This window comes from Mya arenaria, chromosome 16 (genome assembly GCF_026914265.1).
Source record: "Mya arenaria isolate MELC-2E11 chromosome 16, ASM2691426v1".
Classification (NCBI taxonomy): Eukaryota; Metazoa; Mollusca; class Bivalvia; order Myida; family Myidae; genus Mya; species Mya arenaria.
The window spans coordinates 29,016,994-29,040,554 of NC_069137.1; the positions used below are offsets into that span (position 1 = coordinate 29,016,994).

The following is a 23,561-nucleotide window of genomic DNA, read 5'->3' on the forward strand; positions in this document are numbered from 1 at the left end:
AACAAAAAAACGTGTATTTTACACAACCTCTATGTTTTGATCTTAATCTAATTGCCTAATTGTCTGATCTGAATATCCTGTTGTGCAGTTTTGAAGGTTTTATTATAGAAATGGACCCTAAATGGCCCTGTGCCAATAAACAAACAAGAAATGCCGCAATGCGACAAAACCAGGTTTTTAATGATTGACAGAAGAACTTCAGCCTGTGTCTGGTTTTTCTATTTTTAGTAACAGTGACCTTGACCCTAGGGACCCCAAATGCAATCCCATGAAAGGTATCCATAAACTCTTCCTAAAGACCAAGTTTGGTAAAGATATGTCAACCCTAACTAAAGTTACTCAGTTTCAACTGTTTTTCTATTTTTAGTAACAGTGACCTTGACCTTGACCCTAGGGACCCAAACGCAATCCCATGAAAGTTATCTATAAACTCTTCCTTTACACCAAGTTTAGTCAAGATATGTCATCCCTAACTAAAGTTATTTAGTTTCAACCATTTTTCTATTTTTAGTAACAGTCACCTTGACCTTGAACCTAGGGACCCCAATCCCAATCCCATGAAAGGTACCCATAAACTCTTTCTATAGACCAAGTTTGGTCAAGATATGTCAACCCTTACTAAAGTTATTCAGTTTCAACTGTTTTTCTATTTTTAGTAACAGTCACCTTGCCATTGAACCTAGGGACCCCAAAACGCAATCCCATGAAAGGTCTCCATAAACTCTTCCTATAGACCAAGTTTAGTCAAGATATGTCATCCCTAACTAAAGTTATTCAGTTTCAACCGTTTTTCTATTTTTAGTAACAGTGACCTTGACCCTAGGGACCCCAAACGCAATCCAATGAAAGGTCTCCATAAACTCTTCCTATTGACCAAGTTTGGTCATGATATGTCAACCCTAACTAAAGTTATTCAGTTTTAACTGTTTTTCTATTTTTAATAACAGTGACCTTGACCTTGACCCTAGGGACCCCAAACGCAATCCCATGAAAGTATCCATAAACTCTTCCTATTGACCAAGTTTAGTCAAGATATGTCATCCCTAACTAAATTTATTTAGTTTCAACCATTTTTCTATTTTTAGTAACAGTCACCTTGACCTTGAACCTAGGGACCCCAATCCCAATCCCATGAAAGGTACCCATAAACTCTTTCTATAGACCAAGTTTGGTCAATATATGTCAACCCTTACTAAAGTTATTCAGTTTCAACCATTTTCTATTTTAAGTAACAGTGACCTTGACCCTAGGGACCCCAAACGCAATCCCATGAAAGGTACCCATAAACTCTTTCTATAGACCAAGTTTGGTCAAGATATGTCAACCCTTACTTTCATAGGCGAGTTTGACGCCGCCCGCCCGCCTGCCCGAACAATGACGTTTGCCATTCTAATAACCAGGTTTCATTATGTGAAAACCTGGTTAATAAACAGGAAATTGGCCACTACTGTGACATCAGTGCAATTAGCAGGAGATGCACAGCAGGGGATTGTCATGCCAAATATTCCTTAATCTAGGCCTTTAAGCACCAAAGCTATGCATAAAAAAAAAAAAAATTATATTTATTTTGATTGAATTATGCAAGCATCATTCTCAATCACAGATACACACATTCGACAGGAATACACAATCAGCTCTGAATAGTAATGGAAAATATCAGATCACCTAAATACCTCAAACATAAGAAAAAGTATGTAAGTGATAAATTGAATTGTGTTTCAGGTTTTCAGGTTTTATGTTCTATCTTCACTTAAATAAATACTCTTGAAACATTATAAAAACATGATTATAGATATTTAGTATCTGAAACATAACATCAAGTGAATGGGCATAATTGAAAAACAAATGACCCAATACATGTCATGGTCGAATGAGAAAGTAATGCCAACATACATGTACCTAGTACCTAATGGTATTCTGTAATAGTCACAAAGCAGTATTGTTTATAAGTCCCTTTATATAACAAGCATAAGCAAAACTTACAGAAGCACACTGACATTGTCCACCAATTTAAACAATTCTAAAATGATTTGTGTTGGAAAAGGCATTAAGAAATTGTTTTATTTCCAAAAAAGAAATGCAACTTAATTGTTGCTTTACTAAGTTGTTATTGATGTCAACAATTTACATCATATTCTGTTGAACATGTTTAAAAAGAAGAGCGTGACCGAGTGAACACCACAGCCCTCCTGTTGTTTTTCATTAGAAAAAGGGGCAATAACTCCACAATTAGTAATGCCAGAGTTATGGGTCTTGATCTATTTCTGCCTATTGTCTCAGAAAACAAGTGAATATCTTGAATGTTTATTTTTAGTAGCGGCCAAGAAAATGTTCTTGCAAGCATTTCTAGGTGTGTGGCTTTGGTGATATATAATTCTATAAAACAAAACATCAGTTTTATGCATTTTATATATCTAACTACTGACATTTGCACAATCATGTTATTCTCTTGACACAACTGTATCAAACTATGCACATGATGAGGGTGAAAATAGCACCAAAATCTATTTTTTAATCAATAAATACCTGTTTCTAGTATAACTTTAATTATGATAAACAGATCACCTGGCTTCTATAGGTTGGCAAAAGAAATAAACATTAATACTAGTAAATAAATTAATATTCATTACAGCAGAAATTTGTATTTTCAACTATTTTAATTCACTCTTACACTCTTTAACAAACATGGCACACTGTATGAAACACTGAACTTACATGTTAAATCACAGATACACATGGACTTAATACTTACAAAATGTGAATTAACATCCAAACCACATACTATTACTAACCTATTGAACATTCATTCCTATTAGATATAACAAAATGTTACTTTGCAAAAACACATTGTGTATGTTGTAGCACTGAAGGAGATGGCAGAAGATTGGCGAAAATTGGTTTTACGTTTCTCTTATGAGGTAAGGACTTTAGAAAGGAGTAAATTTATTATTCGCTGTAAGAATTGAGACTTAGAAAGGGCATTTTCCAGAAATATTGCAATTTGCAAGCCCACAAAAGGTAATAGACCACTAATCAAATTGTCTATATTTTCTATAGGGAATCCACCAATTTGAACGCGAAATAACACTTCATTTACATGATTAAATTTTAAAGGAACTCTCCAACAGTTTTCATGATGGAGTTCAAATTGGGGTATTTGACCTTTTAACTGTAAACGAGTTCCTTTAAAACAAAGGTAAACAAAGGTTTAATCTACTATTACATTTATAAAGTTGTTTTCAGTCAACTATTAAGATTGATTTGTGATGTTCCTCATGAACAAATAACTCTCACTTAATCACATTCATAAAAAAAAGCTTGAACATTATTTTCTGACCTTTCTAATTAAATAACAATCTAAACTACCATTCAGCACATACATTCACGCAGTTCCTTTAATTTCACATACATTCACGCAGTTTCTTTAATTTCACATACATTCACGCAGTTTCTTTAATTTCACATACATTCACGCAGTTCCTTTAATTTCAGTTTGAAGTTCACCTGATTTTTTATGGGCACTTTTCAATAATTTTCACACCATATCATTCTAAACAAATTCCTTTTATATTTCTTTCAAAGTTGGTCTGTTTCCTCAGGTATTGTCCATTTTTTTAATGCCATGTTCAACCTATTTTTGCACTATCCAACATTTCTATGCATTATTCAACATTTTGCGAACCATGTAGTTCAGAATGCCCCCATTTCGGAAATAGACCAGTTCCACTTCTGTGTCGAAACGTGTTATCACTTGGAATGACTTTCCCCCACTCGCCTGAAACATATACACAAGAATTGGCATTGACATTAATTGTCAGACTGTTTATTTTTAACTATAGAGTAATATGTACTAGGAAACAGCAAAACAGAGAAACTCAAAATCATATTCACCTAGGGGCCGGGCTATCTTATAAATGAGCAGTGATAAAATATCCTGAGATTAAGATTTTTATTTAAGTGAAAAGCTAATGTCACAAACTAAATTAAAAGTTTTACTTACTACATGGCCTAAAATAACCAATAAAGCCTTATATTTGTTTCAAATGATATATTGTAACTACATTGTACTCAAATGAAAAATCAATAAGAAAAGGCTATTGTACAAAATATTCTTTTGTTAGTTAGCCCTACAAGGAACTGGGGTCTAGCTTGTGAAAACTACTATCAACAGGGGCGTAGCTAGCAAAAACTGCAATCAACTGAGGCGTAGCTAGCAAAAACAAATATCAACAGAGGAATAGCTAGCAAAAACTGCAATCAACTGGGGCATAGCAAGCGAAAACTAATATCAACTGGGCGTAGCTAGCGAAAACTGCAATCAACAGGGCATAGCTAGCAATAACTGCAATCAACTGGGGCATAGCAAGCGAAAACTACTATCAACTGGGCGTAGCTAGCGAAAACTGCAATCAACAGGGCATAGCTAGCAATAACTGCAATCAACTGGGGCGTAGCTAGAGAAATTTCTAGAGAAATTAACTAGAGAAAATAACTATCAACTGGGGAGTAGCTAGTGAAAACTACTATCAACTGATGCATATATAGAGAAAATAACTATCAACTGGGGAGTAGCTAGTGAAAACTACTATCAACTGATGCATATATAGAGAAAATAACTATCAACTGGGGAGTAGCTAGTGAAAACTACTATCAACTGATGCATATATAGAGAAAATAACTATCAACTGGGGAGTAGCTAGTGAAAACTACTATCAACTGATGCATATATAGAGAAAATAACTATCAACTGGGGAGTAGCTAGTAAAAACTACTATCAACTGATGCATATATAGAGAAAATAACTATCAACTGGGGAGTAGCTAGTAAAAACTACTATCAACTGATGCATATATAGAGAAAATAACTATCAACTGGGGAGTAGCTAGTGAAAACTACTATCAACTGATGCATATATAGAGAAAATAACTATCAACTGGGGAGTAGCTAGTGAAAACTACAGTAACTATCAACTGGGACGTAGCTAGTGAAAACTGCAATCAACTGGGGCGTAGCTAGCGAAAACTGCAATCAAACTGGGGTGTAGCTAGCAACAATGACATAGATACGTGCATAGTTTCAGTTGTATTAGTCAAAGAAAATTATTGCCAAAAGTTGATAAACAGAGGCAATATTTTGAGAGTCAAGAGGGTCCTTGACTTCATAGCTTAGACGTAATATTCAAAATGGCCTAGCTACGCCCCTTCTTATTATTAAGTTGTTGTAACAACCATAGTCTCAAGTTTACTTCTCTTTAAACTAAAACACTGGTTAGTATTTTTTATATTATGGTCTGCCTTACCATATATTCAAGAGACATTACATTCTCCCCTTTCCATAAAACAGTTATAACATTCCTCCCATCTTTGAACTGACCTGCACAGTGACTAGTTGTCCAGGCTGCAAGTTTTGTGGCAGTTCCACTGTGATTGTCTCCCTTCCCGTCAGACCTAGGGAGGTTGCATTCTCCCCCTCCTTGTACTGGAATGGTATAATACCCATCCCCACCAGGTTACTACGGTGGATTCTCTCGTAGCTCTCGGCAATCACTGCTTTAACACCCTGAGAAACAGAAAAACAGAGAAAATACATAATAAATCGTAAAATTGAGATGATTTATGAAAAAAGATAAGCATAAACTCACGCCCCAACTTCTTAAAATATCTTAATTGTAATCTGTTTAAGTATTATATTTCATTCAGCCAAATTTTTTAAGCTTGATTTTATAAAGGAAAACAAAGTTGATCATGACTGTCTTGAATTAAAGTTCCTTTAAAAGCCTAAAAATTCTTAAGGAGAAAAATACACTATTTAAACTTAAATGAAAATAGTGAGGTTTGCTTGCTCCTTTTAGAAGGGACATGAAAGGGGGTTTATCAAGCTCAGAGAGTTCATTAATTTGGTCATAATTATTTAATGAATAAAGAAATTTAATAGGCCTCTCGAAAGCTTGTCATTTAACTACTCCTTGATAGAAAATTTTTATTGACAAAAACAATAATTTTGTTCCAAAGTATATTGATTCTAACCAAAACAACCCTAATAATTAAACATTTAAATGATGACAACTTTAGTTTCATTGTTAACAAGAGCTGTCACAGAGACAGCGCGCTCGACTATTCCGCCGCTTTTCAGTGTAAGGATTGAAAAGTTTTGGCGAAACATGCATGGATCGCTGTTAGATTAGATTTCAATGCAATACATGATGTGCTGAGATATTAACATAAATGTGGTTACATGCAAAATTTTAACCAGAATTTTTAAGTGTAATAATAAAGGGCCATTATTTGCAAAATACAGTTATCTTACTTGGTTATTCAATTAGGTTGGGTGGTTGAATACCATTGTATAAAGTCTCAATGCAATACAACAAGTAGTTGCTGAGAGATTATCCATGTGTGCTAACATGCAAGACCTTAACCAGAATTTCTAAGTCTAATAATAAAGGGCAATTATTTTGCATTAAATGCAAACTAGAATTATCTAACTTGATTAATTTAGTAGGTTGGATGGTTGAGTACCATTGTATAAAGTCTCAATGCAATACCTCAAGTAGTTGCTGAGATATTAACTTATGTGTGCTTACACGCAAAACCTTAACCAGAATTTCTAAGTCGAATAATAAATGGCAATTATTTGCATTAAATGCAAACTAGAGTTATCTAACTTGGTAATTTAGTAGGTTGGATGGTTGAGTACCATTGTATCAAGTTTTTATGTAATACCTCAAGCAGTGGCTGAAATATTAACCTATGTGTGCTTGCACGCAAAACGTTAATCAAAATTTCTAAGTCAAATAATAAAGGCCTATTATTTGCATTAAATGCAAACTATAGTTATTTAACTTGATTAATTTAGTAGGTTGGATGGTTGAGTACCATTGTATCAAGTCTCAATGCAATACCTCAAGTAGTTGCCGAGATATTTACCTATGTGTGCTTGCACGCAAAACCTTACCCAAGGGGTGACGGCGACGCCGACGCTTGGGTGAGTAGTATAGCTCTCCTTATTCTTCGAATAGTCGAGCTAAAAATGCTGCCATTATTGTAACTGCTGTTTATATTTACATTCAAATCATCAAGAACATCTATATACCATAGTGTAATATACACATCACCCCCACTTTTCCACTCCTACACTTACCAGCATCCAGGGCCCCGTAGCAGCCCAGTCCCTGGAAGAATCTGACCCATATTCCTTCCCTGCCCCATCACGTCAAACTCCCTCCCCTTCCCCACCCCTACACTTACCAGCATCCAGCTCTTGGCGGCCCAGTCCCTGGAAGAACCTGACCCATATTCCTTCCCTGCCCTCCCCTCCCCCACTCCTACACTTACCAGCATCCAGGGCCCCTTGGCAGCCCAGTCCCTGGAAGAACCTGACCCATATTCCTTCCCTGCCAGAATAACAACCTGCTTTCCCTCAGACTTGTACCTTTCCGCAGCATCAAAAATGTCCATCTGAAAGAAACAGATAAAACATTTATTCCAATTTTAAGTTGATAGCTAAAAGGAGGACGAAAAAGACTATATTCTTCAATTTGTAAACTTGCTTGGCTTCTTTCTGCACAAGTAAAGAAATTTTCTTACTATTTTTTTTTCAAAACAAAGCATGATTGTAATGCACTTTTGCTCTGTTAAGGCAGTCAATTTTTACTCCCCAAAAATGGCTTTGAACAGTCAGTTTCAGCATTTCATAGGCAATCGTTCATTAATGAGCTGTTCTAGCAAGCTCAGTTTCAGCATTTCATAGGCAATCGTTCATTAATGAGCTGTTCTAGCAAGCTCAGTTTCAGCATTTCATAGGCAATCGTTCATTAATGAGCAGTTCTAGCAAGCTCAGTTTCAGCATTTCATAGGCAATCGTTCATTAATGAGCTGTTCTAGCAAGCTCAGTTTCAGCATTTCATAGGCAATCGTTCATTAATGAGCTGTTCTAGCAAGCTCAGTTTCAGCATTTCATAGGCAATCGTTCATTAATGAGCTGTTCTAGCAAGCTCAGTTTCAGCATTTCATAGGCAATCGTTCATTAATGAGCTGTTCTAGCAAGCTCAGTTTCAGCATTTCATAGGCAATCGTTCATTAATGAGCTGTTCTAGCAAGCTATCTTAAATAACATATTTGGATGCTTTGCAGGATTATGAGCCCACATCAAGTTCCACATGACACTTTAAAGAATATGCCCAATCTAATGCCTTTAAAACATAGAACTTGCCTCTTCATTAGCAGGCAGATAGAGCGTTCTTGCGCCTGGCTTGGCCAAAAACTTGTTCACGAGACGTATATTTGCAAAAGTGCCTCGTGCCATCACCGCATCATTCCCCCGTCTGGAACCGTACGAGTTGAACTCACGTGGGGTCAGGCTGGAAAAAGAATCAACGAAGTGAAAACATAATAGTTACATTATACATGTGAAAAATGTATATCAACTGTATGATTGTGATACTTTGCTATGTAATAACAACAAAAATTCAGAATAAGTTAGATATATATTTTTATAGAAGGCAAGAGTTCAAAAGTGAAGGCCAAGGCATTGGTGTCCTCAATGAATGGTGTAACTGAATATCAACATACTTTACGATTCTCAGAAAGGGCAGCGATAACTATCAATAAGCACCAAAACACATTACTACTTACCCTCTCCCTGCTAAGTATCGGGCTGCTGGGCTATTCCGGGCAATACTTCCAGCGGGCGAGATATGATCAGTGGTAACGGAGTCCGCGAAATTCAACAGAACGTATGCGTCTCGTATACCCTGGATCTTGGGAAGGTCTTTCGTCTGTATTAAATGAAGAAACACCTACAGTTAAAATACCACTCCCCTCTCACCTCATCAGGAAGACCAGGAGATTTCAACTGGCGGTTAATCTAAAACTGCCGTCATAGTTTGACAAAAAGGGTAGTTTTACATGTAAGGTCTACCACTTTAAAATGTTCGGAGGATTTTTCAACCCACAGTCTAACAAATTTTTGTACCCTGTGGACATCGCTAACTGTTAAGATATTCCAATTGTAGAGTTTCTGTCCAACTGGCCCATACTGTCCTCCTCCCCACCCCCTGTTTTTCCTCAACCACTACACCCTCTTGCTCACTCTCCCCCCTACTCCATCCTCACTGAACTCACTCACCATGGTTTGGAAGAAAGGGGGATCTTGAATGTAGGTGGACTTATCATCCCAGGGGTACAACATTCCTTCCGGAGCGTCCAGTTTATTCCAGCGTTCATTGCCTTTCTGAAGTGAGGAAACGGAACACTCAGTACAGTATTTCACATGTTATATTGTACTGTTAACATCTTTGTCAGATAAATGCAAGGCTTAAAGCAGCAATAGACCATACAGAAATCTCTAAATACACATAAGTCTACTACAATAGATGCAATGTTGTCCAGACATTACAGTATGAGACAAGGGTGTACAAACCACAGATTCTAAAAGCATAAAATTGAACATAATATCTACATTACATTTAAACAATAGATCTTCCAATTCTGTTGTGCATTACAATTAGGCAGGCCTGGTTTGCAATATTGAAATTTGTCACATAAAACAAAACCATTTTGTTCTTAACAAACTAAAAATGTTAAAGTTTAAATAACGGAGTCAAAATTAAAGGCATCATCAGGTCATAAAAAAGTAACAAAAACAGTGTATGCTATATTTACTTATACAATGTTTTAAATGGGATTTAGTTTCTGTATCTGATCCAAGTGATTGTTGGTTTGAGCCAACTTGAATGGGACCATGTAATGTATCATCAATTTTGTGAATGTTGGATGCCTAAAGTTTCTATATTATTTTGGTTTCTTTTAAAAGGTTATAATGATGTATTTCATTGGCTTAAAGATGTAGCGCTTAACCAATCAGAGCGCAAAATTGAAATAAACAATGACATCATAACCTTTTTGCAGTTCATACAGTATGAAAGTCAAGTTTACCTGAATTCTTGAGTAGACCTCATTGAACATGGAAGGAATGACAAACTCTTCTTCCACAGTCTGCCAATCAAAATAAGAGGTGAAATATTACAACAAATCATTGTAGAATAAAAACAAAAAACAATGCAAGTGGATACCAACACTGGTCTATTCTTAAAGGCAAGAAATACAGCAAGAGTTATTGGCCATGCTAAACTTGTGCGCATTGTCTCTGGCTACATGTGTAACAATTTTCATACGAGTCATGTGTGACAATGAGGTTAGCGAAATCAACAACAACCCAAAGGCTAATATCTAAATTTTCTTCTTCGAAAAAAAAACAAACACACACAAGAAAATAATTAGAATTATTTGTCAAGAAATAATCGTTTGCTCTTACACAAGGAATGTTGTTACTTTGACGCTAAATTAAATGTGTTTCCATCAGATTCTGTTCCATTCCCTTGAAGGCCAAATTTTCTGCAAATCAACAGCCCCATATAAAACACCTTTTTAAAATCTAAGTAAAATATTTTCATTTCCATTTGAAATATTCTACCATTGACAAAGAGTCTTACATGTATTTCTTCCCTGGAAGGCCAAATATCCCTCAAGAACACGGGTTTACCCTCTGCATTGGTTCCTGAAACAAATTAACAATATTAACAATTTTACCAATGTATATGTAGTTATAATATGCATTTGGTCATCATTTTTCTGAAAACTCTCAACATAATATTTTGATTAATTAAGCCAAAAGACACAATGCTCAAGAAATGACTTCAGTCATTAACAATGATTTTAATTTTGTTGAGTTGCTGCTGGTTGCCTGTTTTATCAATGTGTACAAAACAAATGACTTGAATACTTCAACATGTGCAAATTTGTTTACAGAAAATAACTTATTGGCAGTAAAAAAAACTTTCTTTATGGTTTGTCATAAGACAGCCTCTAGACCGATGAAAAGCGTTAAAATATACCAAGCATATAACAAAAGCTTTTAATTGCAGCATAAAAAAGTGTATCTTCCTTCAAATAATCATTATTTTAATAAACATATAATCTAAGGAAATCAAAATAAAATACCACTTAATTCAATGGAAAATGATACATTTTCAAAAATATTCTATCAACATCATATTATCACAGTTAACAAACACTACATATGTACTACAGACGAACCCCGTCAGCTCCATTTCCTTGTTGGCTAGAAATGGATGTAAAGCACCGATTTTTTAATACTAAAAGTAAGCATTTTAGCTTGGCTCAAATTCCCCAAGGCTCAAGGAATTTTCACCGGTCCCTGGGAGTTCAAGCTGACAGGGTTCGACTGTTTATTGACTTACCAAGTGGCTCGGATTCAAAATCTATGTCAACACGACCAGCAAGAGCGTACGCAATGACTAATGGGGGACTGGCCAAGTAATTTGCTCGCGTCAATGGATGAATACGTCCTTCGAAGTTCCGGTTACCAGATAATACACCACATGCTACAAGGTCGCCCTGTAGAAGATTCATAATGACCAGTGTTATTTCATGATATTGAAAAGATATGGAATATAACTGCTTCACAATGCATTGTGTGGGGACAGACAAATGTTATATTGGAATAAGTGGAGTAGGTTCATAGTTGATCATCTAAGAATTGTTTACATTTTCTGTGTTATTTTATGCTGTTTGATCACACGAGGGCACATGAGCAAATTCCATGAAGCACTAACGCTTCTCGAGACATTTGCAAGAGTGCCTTCCAGGGATCATACGGCATAAACACACACAAAAAATGTGATCAGTCCTTATAATTACATTCTAAATAGTTATGTATCACAATTTAAAGGGTAAAATCTTCTGCAGTTGAGTATTTATTGTTAAAGAGAGATAATCATCAACAACATGTTTGTATAAAAAAATAGCTGATATTTGTAACATTGTAGATCAAAGGTCAAATGATGTCCCACTCCTCCAATCAGATTGCAATTTTGAAATAAACACTAACGTCATAACCCCTTGCACACATAACATAAAAGTCAAATTTGTCTCTACAATTGACAAGGTAAATGTAAATATAGTTGTGTAAAACTTGAATATTCTATTCTATGCCCTTTAAGAGGTAAAATATACAGCATCATTTAATGCTTTTCAGTGTGCTAATGAAACAATTTTAAATATTCGTAAACCCAAGCTGAACACTTATATTCAACTCACAATTATTTTCATTACGGTAGATTGAATTTGCCCTTTTAGGTACGTGGTATCAGAGATTATTTAGGGAGTTTTTGGTACTGAGGGGTTGTAGATTTACAAGGTGCCTTTGTAAAGGGCTGTAAAAATACAAGGGGTCTTTGTAAGGGGCCTTTGAAGATGAAGTGTTTGGTATGCATACATATGAATTAATTTAGTATTTTAGATTTAAATAAAATTTAGAACAGTATCTGGTACTCACTACACCATCATTGATAACAGCCTACACAGTAAACAAAACCCCTTACCTTCTCAATGGCTTCACCAACAGGCTCGGGCAAGGGACCACTGTTGCCTATACATGTCATACATCCATACCCAACTATGTCAAACCTGCAAATATTGTTGAACGGTGTAATTTTTTGAAAAAAACAAAAAAAACAAAAACAATCTAACAAGAGATGTTTGTCAAACATTATGCCCCCCTGAGCGCCATGTTGTCAGGAATATTTGAACAGTTGAATGAAATATGCATGGACCAGTTTTAAGATTACGACCATTCAAAGTGTGAGGATAGTAGGTACAGCTTTTAATCATGTTCAGATGAAAACTGATATTTGCAAATAAACATGTATCCTCTAAGCAGTAGAGAATAAGTAAATATGACATAATTTTAAATGACCAATATCAGGTAATTTAATTACAAATATGAGTTGTGACCTTGACCTCAAAATCAATAATAGATGTCAACATCCCACATTTAACATTGGGCCCAAACCCCTCTAGGGTGGGAGTGGCCTAGTGGTAAAGTTGTCCACCTCCGACACTAGGTGTGGGCTTAGACTATAGTATCTGAGTGACCACTCAATTCCTAGTGAAAGACTAATTTTAATTTATAAATTCTGGAAATCATAATTCTATGTTTGGCAGAAGAGCTTGTAAATTATTATATATTTAACTTAACAAGTAACAAATATTAGCTCACCCAAGTTTCTCCAAAAATGGCGTCACTCCGCTTTCTCGCAGGTAGTATGTGACCACCCCACTTCCCGGTGAAAGACTAGTTTTAATGTATGGACTCACTCGTAGCCCTGCCTCTACAGCCTTCTTTGCAAGGAGACCTGAGAAAAACAAGGGGTGAATGTAAAAATGGACAAACTCACATCAAGAATAGAAGCAGATTTTGTTTAACTTTCAACCAGCTTAATAATTATACAAGACATAATAAAAACTAATTAAGAGATGTGAATATACTCTTACTTTTTAACCAAGGGGTATTAATTTCAGCCTAAGAGATATGCAACTCTTACAAACATGAATATTGAATAAACGTGCATACTAATTTTCATGAAAATAATCTTGAGCAGATTCGGGAATGGGGAAATCAAAGTTTGCACAAAGCTGACAAAGCAAGCACATAAGTATATAAAACAAGCCAAACTCACACTAATTACCACATAATCACTCAAAACTGGTATTTTGGACAGCATGAAAGCAAGAGGCGAAAAAATTTGAATAGTGAAAAACATCAGAATGAACACTCTCAAAACATCATAAAATAAATGCACATACCCGCTCCAAGCATGACTGTAGGATTACTGGTGTTGGTACAGCTGGTGATGGCCGCAATCACCACTGAACCATGACGCAGTGTATACTCCTGACCATCATAGACAAATGGCACGGTTGACGCTTGCTTGTCCGCAGGTATACCAAATCCCTTGAAAAAGTACATTATTCTTGTATCGAAAACAGGCATGCTGAATGGGCTGTAATTATGCAACATAGTGCTTAATAATTAATGGAAACACCCTGGTCATAGGAATGGCTACAATATTCAAGACAAATCATTCAGCTTCAATTCAAAAATTGTGATATGGTGAAATCATGAATATTTGCAAAAAAAAACACTTTCCAAAATTTAAAAATCTACAATATGTTTTACAAATTAAAGACAAATCAAAGCCAGCCCTGCCATTGGGACATACTCACTTTAAGGCAGCCCTGCCATTGGGACATACTCACTTTAAGGCAGCCCTGCCATTGGGACATACTCACTTTAAGGCAGCCCTGCCACTGAGACAAATATACTTTAAGTCAATCCTGTCATTGAGACTTTCTTTAATTTAAAGCCAGCCTTGTCATAAAGATTACTCATTACTCACTTTAAAGCCAGCTCTGGTATTGAGACATTCCCCGAAATCAGTCTTCATGTCGGTAACAGACACACGATCGTGTGGTCGTTTGGGACCGGAGCAACACGGCGTCACAGATGACAGATCAAGCTCAATCACCTGTAATAAAACAATTCACATGAAGCTCAAATCTGCATAAGGTTGCCCTTGGTGAATCTTGTTTATTAAAAGGATAGATTGAAACCAGGCCATGTGTATGATTGATTGTCCAGGGCTTCATCACAGTTTTATATTTTTTCATTGGTTGGTAATATTGAATATTTAAATCAGTGTGGTTCAACATCCTGTTAAATCTGATACTTAAAAAGTACCTTCCTTTTTTATTAGTTATGTTTCCCAACAAAATAAAACAACATCTTAAATAGTGTAGATATTTTCCTCCAATCTTAAATATAATTCCAGCAAGGGTCATGTGACTGGAAATTGTTATCTGTACCTAATGAGCACTGCAAGCAGACTATAACACTTGCTTGGTTTTAGTCCATCAAGGGGCATAACAAAAATATTAATTCGGAATAAAGTTCATGTAGGTACTGTCAAAGTTAACATGTGTACCAGATTTCATGGAAATATCTCTTTAACAGTTTTCAAGTTATAGCGAACAAGATTTTGCAACCATGACATCAAGACCGCTAATGACATCATCAAGATGTGTTGGGTGATTTCCTATTATGTGGAAATACCTCAATTCCACAAACAGACATGTTATAAACAATACTAACTAGTGAATGCCAACTCTTACCTCTGTTTTGTCAGTTGCACAAAGGCTGTAACAACTATTTAAGCCACAGTTTATGGCCTTGCTATATATTCTGGGAACCTGTGTGCCAAGTTTCATCTGAACATTTTGAGCAGTATTTTTGAGTTATGGCCATTATGATTTTTTTTGCACACCCTCAGCGCCAATGACAACAAGACCAAGGATATCCCAATACCCTTACAGACAAGTAAGTAAGACCATACCTGAGTGAACACGGGGTCCTGGGCTTCGTTGTTGTAGTTCCTGAACATCCCATTGGCTCTCAAGTATGCTTCTATTTGGGCAATCTTGCTTTCGTCACGCCCTGAAATATCATGTTTTGCATAGATAGTCATTCTGTTTTTCTATAGACTTGTACGTTGATTTGAAAGTTACAAGACATACAGCTATAGCCTCTATAACAAGGCTTCATACAGCAAATATCCTATCATTTCTTAAAACTGACAAGTTTCATTATGATTATTGTAAAATGCTTATGGCATGTATTTTTTCATACTTATATTTTTTATATAATGAACAATGTTCACATAAACATTCTTAATTCAGTAAATGTATGAACAGAAGTGATGAAATCTAAAATGATAAAGAAACTGCTTGTTTTATATCTAATGTCTTATTCTGACTTCAGAATATAGACAGTTTAAAATACTAACGGACCTGTCTGCCGTAAATACTGCAAGCTTTTCTCGTCCACGGGAAAGAATCCAACTGTTGCACCGTATTCCGGGCACATGTTGGAGATGGTTGCTCGATCGGCAATAGACAATGCTGAGACTCCAGGGCCGAAAAACTCCACAAACTTGCCGACCACACCCACTGACCTTAAATGCTGAAATAAAAAAGACTTATATCAATAATAAAATCAAAAAGGTAGATGTTAAAGCTTTTTAATAAATTATTTCAAACAAATTGTGCCCTCTTTGTTAAAAAGCTTCCAAAGCAGGTGTCGATGCTAATCTGATGCATTGTGGGTGTTTTTTTTAATCAACACAAGGCATAACTTAAACAATATTTGAGCCACTAGATATGTGCTTACTCAGTAATACTAACAGACTGGATACTGGTGAAATGCCCTGTTATTGTTATTCTATGACCATACAAGAACAGTGCAATTGGAAACCCAAACCATTTTTCATTTTTGTCCATTTTTCTCAGTTTGTTAAGGGCTCTACAAATACTTCTGCCACAGTGAGATATCTTTCATAAAGGTGTAATTTGTCATTTTGTCATATGGATAAAGTTTATTCAGGGACTTCCAAGTAATGTATTAAACTGAGCGATACAAAACTTCAACACAAACAAAATCCTATGATAAAAACCTCACTTTATTCTTCCGAAGCAAACAAGCTAAACAAAATCGCTGAAATATTGCCCACTTACAGCTGTTAATGGTTGCATTAAAGTTGGCAAACAAATGTTGAGTATTAAAATATTATATCATGATTGACTAGTAAGGCTTGGTGCTATGTGTATTCAACACTTGATTGATTGTCTAACCTTAGTAATAGTAAGGACGATGTCTGTGGATGTTGTTAGAGGGTGTGGAACGCTGGTCAGCTTGTACCCGACCACTTCTGGTAGCACCATTGAAATGGACTGACCCAACATGACCGCCTCCGCTTCAATACCCCCTACACCTGGAACAGTTCAGATATACATTTGGAAATGGACTCAACCTACAATCTGTGTCTATACACTCTATACATGATAAATGTGATTGGAACGTCCCATTTAACTTACAACTTCAATTTCACCCTCAGTTCAGCCAAAATCATCCCAAAGTAATGCAATGTATCTTTGTTCCAATCACCATTTTGTTATTGTTTTTACAGGTTCTCACAAGTAAAAGTAGACCCAAGTGTCATTTTCCTGCAGATAAGAACTGCTAATCTAAATCTGTACAAAATTGTTCAAACATTACCCTAGCTGACAATTCCGAGACCATCTTTTATTGTTGCATAGAAGTTGTCCTGACACATCATATACATGGAACTGATCATTAAAATTTGCCAAGATCTGACTGTCATACAGTTTCATTTTAAAGGGCACAGTATAGGTTGATTCAAAATTGTTTTATAAACAAGCCCTACATTGAGACATGTATATTTACATAATTTTGTTAACTTATTTGACTTTAATGATCAAAATAATACAAAAAAAACATATGATTTGTAAAATATTAGCCTTCATAAATTTATGTTTTTTTTAATTAACAGCTACATGGCCACAATTCCTCAGTTAAAACAGCACCAAAATAAAGCTGATTCTTTTTTATCTATACAAAAATCATAATTTATTTATTTTTTAACATTAAACATGAGGGTAACATAATAATGCATTCAAATAAAAAAAAAAAAAAAATTGCATCAACCTCATATTTGCCCCTTTAAATAAGACTACGGAAAACTTTATCTGCTGGTAACACTCACCCCATCCCACTATTCCAAGGCCGTTGATCATAGTGGTATGGGAGTCTGTCCCTACAAGGGAGTCAGGGTATAGAAGTCCGCCCTCGGAAAACACAACGCGGGCAAGGTACTCCAGGTTCACCTGGTGCACAATGCCTGACCCGGGTGGAACTATCAACATGTTCTTCAAGGCTTTTGCTCCCCACTGGAAAAGAAAAGTTGTGTATTTGGTAGCGGTATTTTTTTAAATAATGTTTTAGTTTTGGGTAAATAGCAATTTCTTTTTCTTTAAGCTCATTTTTGATGAAAGCTGACAGCTGATAGAATCACTCTCGAGTCCGTTACCTGGGTAGAAAGCAATACTAGTGTGTGTGTTTTTTGAGAGACTATTATAAAGTTCTCCTCATGGTGACAACCTCTTACCTCTTGGTCAAAAGATGGGCATACACCCTCTCTTACCATGGTTAGTTTCAAGGCCAGTAACCTCTTGTGTGGGAGGCGGACAACTACACCACTAGACCACTATCACCCTGTTTGAGTTCAAGCAAGCAACCTCTTGAATGGGAGGCTGACAACAATACAACTTGGCCACTCTCACCTGACAGGGTTTAAATCCACAACCTATTGGGTAAGAGCAACCTCTTGATAAGAGGCGAATACCTGTACCACTTGGCCACTCTCACCCTAGTAGGGATTAAATCCACAACCTCTTGGGTGAAAGGCGGATGCCTGTACCACTTGTCCACTTTTTACTTGACAGGGATCGAATCCACAACCTCTTGGATTAGAGGCAGACACCTCTACCACCTGACCACTGTCAATCTCTTACATTAGAACATATAATCATGCATACTAACCTTCAAAAACACAAATCGTTCCTTATTTCTTTCAAACTCCAGCATCTGGTTTTTCTCCAGGGAATCAGCACTGAAAATTAGAACAAGTAGAGAAATGAGAGATAGGTAGGGTGAGAAAAAGCTTGTCTGACATGTTCAGTTGGACAAGGGGGATAACTGCAGAAGTTTTTGAACCCAAAGTTTCATATCAATATCTTGAATGGTTTGTTTTTAATTATTGTCAAGTCTTTTGGCGCAACAACAACACAAAGGCTATGACAAAGTGCTGGTTTTCTTTAGAAAAACAAATGACCTACCCATAAACCCCTATTACACAAAAATGCTTTCTGATTTCACATTCATTATATAACTAAACGTAGTGGCCTAGGGCCTTGATCAGCAGTTCAACACAATGTGGGTAAGAAAAGACGTTGATATAATTCACTTAATTAGCTCTAATAAGCTTTGAACATTAAAAATAACTAATTTAGCGCATATAAGCTATGCACATTGAAATAATTAACAAACTTAAAACATCAAAATAATTAACTGATTTAGCTCATATAAGCTTAAAGCATTAAAAATAAATGAGGTAGTGCATATAAGCTAAACACATTGAAATGATTTAAATAACTAACTTTAAGCTTAAAGATAATAAACTAATTGATTAGTTTAGCTAAAAAAGCTTACGTCAAAATAACTTTAAGCTTAAAGATAATAAACTAATTGATTAGTTTAGCTAAAAAAGCTTACGTCAAAATAACATTCACAGTCCAGAGATATTTATGTTTAACAAATTATTGGCCTACAGACTTTCATCTGTTATCATGATAGTATAATATGCTTTAAGCAAAATGCCATCAAAAAAAAAAAAATCAAAACATTTGGTTTAGCTGGAAAGAAAGATGAACACAAAGCCGAATCTGAAAAATAACAGTTACAAGGGACATAGGGGGTCGGGTCATCTTGACTTCTCAATGAGAGAAGCAGTAGCACAATATATTGTAACATCAAGAATGTCAGTTAGAGGTTTAGCAAGTGTTACCAATCAGGCTGAAAGTTTGACTTGCAAAATTAAAGACTTTGTAAATAAATAAAGTTGTATGTTTTGAAACAGACATTACAACTAGTAGTACTCAGAAATATTGACTTGTAAAAGCAGTCACATGATATGAATGTTGTTAACATGGCCCACTATGTATTAATGTAAGAATCAAAACCTATCCCAGATAAAGTGATTTTCACTCTTCCATGTACATTGAACAGTTAAACTTTTGCTCGTTTTTTTTATAAAAGTAATGAGTACATAATTCTGAAATTAATGCTGGGATCAGCAAAATGAATATTTCCAAGTTACATATAATGTGAATATGTGCACACAAAAATTCCATATTAGATTTTTTTAAAAGATAGGAAAAAAATATTTGAACCTGTTGCAGTTACATTTCAATACAGTACAAGACAAAGCAAGTGCCCATCAAACAACAAATGTGTGGAGAGCTTGTTTTTAATCAAAAATATGATTTTGTCAGTCCAGAAAGTGATTTTTAATTTTTGAATTAAAACATTTTTAATTTGGAACATGGAGTAACATTTTAACTGAAAATCTTGATCTTACGATATTTTTGTTGTTGATTTTTTTTTGTATTTTAGATTATAATTGATTGGCTCTGTAATCCAATAGATTCTAAATACAAAAGAAGTTCTTGGTAAAATGCAAATAATGTTCTCAAAATACAAAACATGCAATTCTCACAAAACTTTCAATGATTTCATTCAAAGTCTTAACCACTTTAGAATATCAAATTCAAAATATTTGCAACTTTAGAATACCAAATTCAAAATCTTTGAAAATCAAATTCAAAATATTTGCAACTTTAGAATACCAAATTCAGAATTTTGAAAATCAAATTCAAAATATTTGCAACTGTAGAATATCAAATTCAAAATATTTGACAATTTTGAAAATCAAATTCAAAATCTTTGTAACTTTAGAAAACCAAATTCAAAATCTTTGTAACTTTAGAAAACCAATTTCAAAATCTTTGTAACTTTAGAAAACCAAATTCAAAATCTTTGTAACTTTAGAACATCACATTCAAAACTTTGTAACTTTAAAACATCACATTCAAATATTTGTAACTTTAGACTACCATATTCAAAATCGTAGAAACTTAAGATTACCAAACCTGAAGTCTTTACAACTTAATTAAACCAAACCTGAAAATTTTACAACTGAATAATACCAAATGCAAAATGTGTGCATTTTATGAATAGTAAATGAAAAATCTTTGTAGTTTTTATGACATAATGTTTTTTACGAAAGTACCAACCCTGTAGTAATATGGCCATGAAATGGACACACTTTATCTGAGATTGGTCCTTGACCTTGGCATTTTTCACAACTTGGTGTAGGTTGACCTTTCACCTTCAAGGAACTAGTAGCAGGTGACCTTTTACATGAAACTTTACCTCCTCCTGGGTTGGGAGTATTAAGTAAAATGCTGAAAACAAAAAAGGCAATTTGTCTTTGATTTAGGCCTGACAAAAGCATTGCTTGTTTCCATAACCTTTTAAATAATGGGTTTTTTTTTCATGAATAATGTGGTACACGTATATAAGGTCATTTGCTCTATAACTCCCATTATAAGACTGTAAAAATTCTGACTGCTTATCAAAATGAGCAGTAATAGAAGTAAGAGAAAAACTAATTCAACAAGAGATGTTTGTCAAACATTATGCCCCCCCCCCCCCCCCCCAGCGCCATGTTGTCAGGTTTATTTGGACAATTGAATGAAATTTGCATGGACCGAAAAGACAGCTGGTTTGTCATTGACATTGGATGCCTTTGAGGCAGTTTTAAGATAATGACCATTCAAAGTGTGAGGATATTAGGTACAGTTTTTAATCATGTTCAAATGATGAATGATATTTGCAGATAAAAATGTATTCTCTTCGCAGCAAGGAATAAGTAAATATGACGAAATTCTAATGATGAATATGAGTTATGATCGTGACCTTTGACCTCAAAATCCATAGGAGTCAACTGGTCACCCAAAACCTAAATGTCAAGAATGAAGGTCGTGGGTGCAGGCATTGTCAAGTTATCACACAGACAAGCTTTTTGCGTTCAAGGTCACTGTGACCTTGACCTTTGACCCGATGACCCCTAAAATCAAAAGGGGTCATCTACAGGTCAGGCCCAAACCCCAAGTCAAGTTTGAGGGCCATGGGTGCAGGCATTGTTGAGTTTGAAGAACATTATTGCATTCAAGGTCACTGTGAACTTGACCTTTGACCCGATGACTCCTTAAATCAATAGGGGTCATCTACTGGTCAGGCCCAGCCTTCATGTCAAGTTTGATGATCATAGTTCCAGGCATTGTTGAGATATTGTCGGGAGATTTGTTAACTTTTCGCATTAAAGGTCACTGTGACCTTGAACTTTGGCCCAATGACCCCCAAAATCAAAAGGGGTCATCTACTAGTCAGGGCCAACCTTCATGTCAAGTTTGATGACCATAGGTCAATGAATAGTTAAGTTTGCCTTCAAGGTCACTGTGACCTTGACCTTTGGCCCGATGACCCCCAAAATTATTAGGGGTCATCTACTGGTCAAGCCAAACCTCCAAGTCAAGTTTGAGGGCCATGGGTGCAGGCATTGATAAGTTATCACTCGGACAACTCTTTATCATTCACGGTCACTGTGACCTTGACCTTTGACCTAATGATCCCTAAAATCAATAGGGGTCATCTACTGGTCAGGCCCAGCCTCCATGTCAAGTTTGATGACCATTGATCAAGGTATTGTTGAGGGATCGCTTGGACAAGCTTTAAATTCCCTTTTACCATAAAAGGTCACTGTGACCTTGACCTTTGACCTGATAACCCCTATAATCAATAGGGGTCATCTACTGGTCATGCCCAACCTTCATGTCAAGTTTGGTGACCATACATCCAGGAATTAAGTAATCACTTGGACAAGCTTTGGTCTACTGACCGACCTACGGAACGACCGAAATGTGCAAAGCAATATACCCCTCTTCTTTGAAGGGGAGCATAATAAGAATTTGGTATGTGGGTTAAATAAACAGAAACAAACAATGACTTTTCTTGGCCTTATGTAATTCACACAGTACAACTCATGTAAAGATGACTACATGCAAAGACAATTGACCGTCTTACCACCTACACAACTGAAGATGTAACCTTGTACATGTTGACCATCTTGTAAACATATGCCATCCACGTTTTAAATAAAGCCATTACTACTCTTTTTATGAACGGAGACAAGGTGGAAAGGATGATGATGATGATGATGACGATGACGATGTTGATGATGATTATAACAATGATGACGACGACAATGACGATGATGATGTTGATGACATGGTTGATGAAGATAATAATATGATAATAATAATATGAAAATAAAGACGAAGATGATAATGTTGACAATGATGATGGCGATGAGGATGGGGTGGATTGGAAAAGGTTCTAAGTGACATTAAATAAAGAAGCAGATATAACCTTTTTGCTTTCACCCCTCGAATTATGGCATTACCAATAACTAACCTTTTTTCTTAAAAAGTAACTATGTAAGATGTCTGTTACATTTATTCATATATATATATTGAGAGAGAGAGAACACGGATTATAATGAAATTGATATGATTATAACTTCTGGCTCTAGAGTACATATTTGGATGTATACATGGGGAATGTACTTAAAAACAAAAACATGTCTTCTTCTAGCATATTCATTATTTTCAACACTTAAAATGTTATATATACCAAGAATCAGTTGGACAAAGATATCTTCTAGACTGTACAGATTTCTATTGTCTTGTTTACGACAGTCTATATAAAATTAATGATCAAATGATAAAGATAAAAAAAAGGAAATAAGTTATGAGAAATAATACAAAGAAATATTCTTAAAAAATATATCAGGGAAATTCATTTCAATATTGTATAAATTCAAGGACTACCCTTCACATCCAGGGGAATTTATATCAATCTTTAATATCAAGGTCTACAAATCTGCTAGAAAAATCCACTATAATAGATTGATCTATTACAAGATTTAAGGAGGAGACGTAGTCTATCATAGGACCTTAGTTCTACAAATCTACATAATCAAAGACCACAACTTACCTCCTAGAAAAATCTACTTGAATAGATACCTCTATAACAAGATTTGAGGGTGGACAGAGTTTATTGTGGGACTTATTTCTACAAATGTACAAAATAAAGGACCACATCTC

The 23,561-nt window shown here is 35.4% G+C and overlaps 1 protein-coding gene across 2 annotated transcripts in view; it reads right to left on the reverse strand.

Annotated features, from left to right (window-relative positions):
- Positions 1-2,391: 2,391 nt before the first annotated feature.
- The window catches only part of LOC128221894 (cytoplasmic aconitate hydratase-like), a 34,638-nt gene continuing 13,468 nt past the window's right edge, over positions 2,392-23,561 (reverse strand). The window contains exons 5-23 of one of the 2 annotated variants that reach the window (XM_052930547.1): positions 20,628-20,798; positions 18,316-18,385; positions 17,480-17,663; positions 16,548-16,687; positions 15,708-15,879; positions 15,254-15,354; positions 14,261-14,389; positions 13,668-13,815; positions 13,081-13,216; positions 12,404-12,488; positions 11,261-11,417; positions 10,493-10,557; positions 9,936-9,995; positions 9,127-9,231; positions 8,634-8,776; positions 8,212-8,359; positions 7,335-7,457; positions 5,374-5,559; positions 2,392-3,775 (exon numbers count right to left, since the gene is read on the reverse strand). In XM_052930547.1, coding sequence (XP_052786507.1) covers positions 3,656-3,775; positions 5,374-5,559; positions 7,335-7,457; positions 8,212-8,359; positions 8,634-8,776; positions 9,127-9,231; positions 9,936-9,995; positions 10,493-10,557; positions 11,261-11,417; positions 12,404-12,488; positions 13,081-13,216; positions 13,668-13,815; positions 14,261-14,389; positions 15,254-15,354; positions 15,708-15,879; positions 16,548-16,687; positions 17,480-17,663; positions 18,316-18,385; positions 20,628-20,798 — 2,443 coding nt within the window. In that variant the 3' untranslated portion in view covers positions 2,392-3,655. The remainder of the gene's footprint in view (positions 3,776-5,373; positions 5,560-7,334; positions 7,458-8,211; positions 8,360-8,633; positions 8,777-9,126; positions 9,232-9,935; positions 9,996-10,492; positions 10,558-11,260; positions 11,418-12,403; positions 12,489-13,080; positions 13,217-13,667; positions 13,816-14,260; positions 14,390-15,253; positions 15,355-15,707; positions 15,880-16,547; positions 16,688-17,479; positions 17,664-18,315; positions 18,386-20,627; positions 20,799-23,561) is intronic. The other variant, XM_052930548.1, reaches the window with a different exon arrangement.